The 3,149-nt window shown below is 41.1% G+C and overlaps 1 protein-coding gene across 2 annotated transcripts in view; it reads right to left on the bottom strand.

Annotated features, from left to right (window-relative positions):
* The window catches only part of TMEM117 (transmembrane protein 117), an 841,252-nt gene extending 838,368 nt beyond the window's left edge, over positions 1 to 2,884 (bottom strand). The window contains exon 1 of one of the 2 annotated variants that reach the window (XM_006888182.1): positions 2,608 to 2,884. In XM_006888182.1, coding sequence (XP_006888244.1) covers positions 2,608 to 2,884 — 277 coding nt within the window. The remainder of the gene's footprint in view (positions 1 to 2,607) is intronic. The other variant, XM_006888183.1, reaches the window with a different exon arrangement.
* Positions 2,885 to 3,149: the final 265 nt, after the last annotated feature.

Below are 3,149 nucleotides of genomic sequence, written 5' to 3' on the forward strand. Positions count from 1 at the left end.
GCAGGAGGGGAAGACCCTCTATGAGATAGATTGACTCGGTGACTGGGGTAATCAGGATGGGTGTGTCAGAGGCAGTGCGGTTGGCGCAGGGTAGAGCAGGGTTTAGGGCTGTTGTGCATAGGGTCGCTATGAGTCACAAATGACTCGACGGCACATAACAACTACAATGTATCTTGTTAACTTAAACTAATTTGGTCTTGACTTCCAAGAGATTGCTTATTAACGCAGTATTTTACAGTTTAGGCTCAAAATGAGTATTCTAAAGCTAAAAAGGGGAAATTGAGGGTACATATTAGGGCACTATCATAATCCTCTTCCTAAACAACAGGTGTAAGTATATTGACGATGTTGTTGTTGTTGTCGTTGTTATGTGGCTGTCGAGTCACTTGTGACTCATAGCGACCCTGTGTTAAAACAGCCCTAAACTCTGCTCTGTCCTGTGCCAATCTCACTGTCTCCAACACACCTATCCCAATTACCCCAGTCACTGAATCAATCCACCTCCTGGAGGGCCTTCCCTCCTGCGCCATCCCTCTACTCTCCCAAGCATGATGTCCTTCTCCAAGGACCGGTCTCTCCTTACAACATGACCAAAGTATGTCAGAAGAAGCCTCTGAATCCTTGCCTCCAAGGAGCAGCCTGGTTTAACCCTCTCCACGATAAATCTGTTTGTTTTCTTATCAGTCCATGGTACCCTCAATATTCTTCTCCAGTACCACAGCTCAAAGGCATCAATTCTCCTTCTATCCTCCCTAGTCACGATCCAACTCTCTGATGCACAACAAGTGATTACAACAACCATGGCCTGTATCAGACGCACTTTCGTCTCCAGAGAGATGTCATTGCTCTTCAGTACTTTAGAGAGGTCCCTAACAGCAGACTTTCCCATGGCAATACGTCTTTTAATTTCCACTTCCATAATAGCTTGCCTCCGGAGACCCTATGAACTTGGAGAGAGGATGAAAGGCACACAAGCGTCAAGGACTCCCCTTCATAGGGTCGCTATGAGTCGCCTGCGACTCGACGGCAGTTAACAACAACAACAACAACTGGTGCCAAGAGTGTTGACTATAGAGCCAAGCAGACTAAAGCTGTGAACATTCTCAATCTCTTCACCATCCATCCTGATGCTGCCAATTGGTCCAGTGGTGAGAATCTTTGTCTTCTTGACATTGAGCCTCAATCCATATTGAAGGCTGCAGTCCTTGACCCTCTGCAGGAAGTGCTTCAGGGCCTCCTCAGTTTCAGCAAGCAGGGTTGTGTCATCTGCATAACGCAGATTGTTGATAGATCTTCCACCAATCCTGACGCCACATTTCTCCTCATAGAGCCCAGCCTCCTGGATAATCTGTTCTGCCTACAGGTTGAAAAGATATGGAGACAGGACTCATCCCTGGCATATGCCCTTCCCAATTTTGAACCATGCAGTGTTTCTTTGCTCTGTTCTGATGACTGCCTATTGGTCCAAGTATAGCTTTCTCATTAGCATGATCAAGTATTCTGGGATTCCCATTCTTCTCAGAGTCAGCCACAGTTTATTATGAGCCACACAGTCAAACGCCTTTGCATAATCAATGAAACAGAGATAGACATTCTTCTGGTACTCCCTGCTTTCATCCAAGATCCATATAACATTAGCTACAATATCCTTAGTACCACGACCCCTTCTAACCCAGCCTGGACTTCTGGATCTTCTCTGCCAGAAAAATCAAAAGGGCTGAACTCATTCAGCATTTCTTAAGTTCAAGGAACTGAAGAACAAATTCAAACCTCGAGTTGCTATAATCAAGGATGCTTTAGGCAGAATGTTAAATGAACCAGGAAGTATTAAAAGAAGATGGAAAGAATATACTGAGTCATTGTATAGAAAGGAATCGGCAATCACAGAAGAATTTCATGAAACAACAGGAAGTAGTTCAAGCTGCTTTGAAGGAAATAGCAAAAAATAAGGCCCCAGGAATAGATGGTATACCAATTGACATATTTCAGCTAACAGATGCTGCCCTGGACGTGCTCACCAAGTTGTGTCAAGAAATCTGGAAAACAACCACATGGCCAACTGACTGGAAGAGATCTGTATTTGTTCCCATTTCAAAGAAAGGTGGCCCAACTGAGTGTGGAAACTACAGAACAATATCATTGATTTCACATGCAAGCAAGATGCTACTGAGGATTATCCAAAAACAAATGGAACATATTGGTGATAGTTATGTTTTTCTCAGGAAGAAATAATGTGATATGGAAGCCTCCTCTTTATGATTCATTAATGTTCTATTATATAATTTTTAGGTAAAGGTTATTGGGGAAAGAGCTATTTTATTGTCTTCTCTAAGGTTACAACACAATTTCATTTTAACACTGATATTAGTTTTTTCAAATTAAGTTTCATATCAATTTCTGTTGTACCAATTTTCCTTAAGCAGTACGAAAAGTACACTAATAAACAGAATAGTGAAAGAATCTACTTAAAATGTTTAGTGCTTAGCAAATTAAGCTGGAAGACCAACTAAAATGTTTCCAATACTAGCTTTAAAATATAATACTTCATATTCGTGAATGGAGATTAAATAATAAGAAATATTACATCTGGTGGATTATGGTACTTACCAAACAAACTCTGATGAAACAGAAATTTGCCAGCTATTAGTCCTATGAGAATGGCAAGTAGCCATAGAAGCACCTTCAAAAGCCTCCAGCCAACTCCTCTAGGGTATTTATTTGTTACAAATGAAAAACAGTTTCCAACAACAAGAACATTGGCTTCAGTTTGGCTATGAGAAACTGGGTCCTCGGCAAATATTAAGAAGTTAAAGAAGATCACCAAATAAGCCACAATCAGGCGAGACCAGGGATGCTGGAAATAATAACGGAAGTCTTTATCCATCCTTCAAAACTTTCAAATCCGTAGTTACCTGAATAAGAAAAGATATGTATGATTAGAAGAAGAATACAAGTCATCATTCTCTTCCTACATTCAAATTTATAACATGATACATGTTCCTATTTGTCTCAGTGACCCTGTGCATTAGAGGGTAGAACTGAATTCCATAGGGATTTCTTGGCTTTCATCTTTATGGAAACAGATCTCAGACTCCTTTTCCATTGGAGCTGCTGGATGGGTTCAAACCATCAACCTTTCAGTTACTACG

The sequence above is a fragment of the Elephantulus edwardii genome, unplaced genomic scaffold (genome assembly GCF_000299155.1).
Source record: "Elephantulus edwardii isolate Elephantulus edwardi_28Jun2011 unplaced genomic scaffold, EleEdw1.0 scaffold00065, whole genome shotgun sequence".
Classification (NCBI taxonomy): Eukaryota; Metazoa; Chordata; class Mammalia; order Macroscelidea; family Macroscelididae; genus Elephantulus; species Elephantulus edwardii.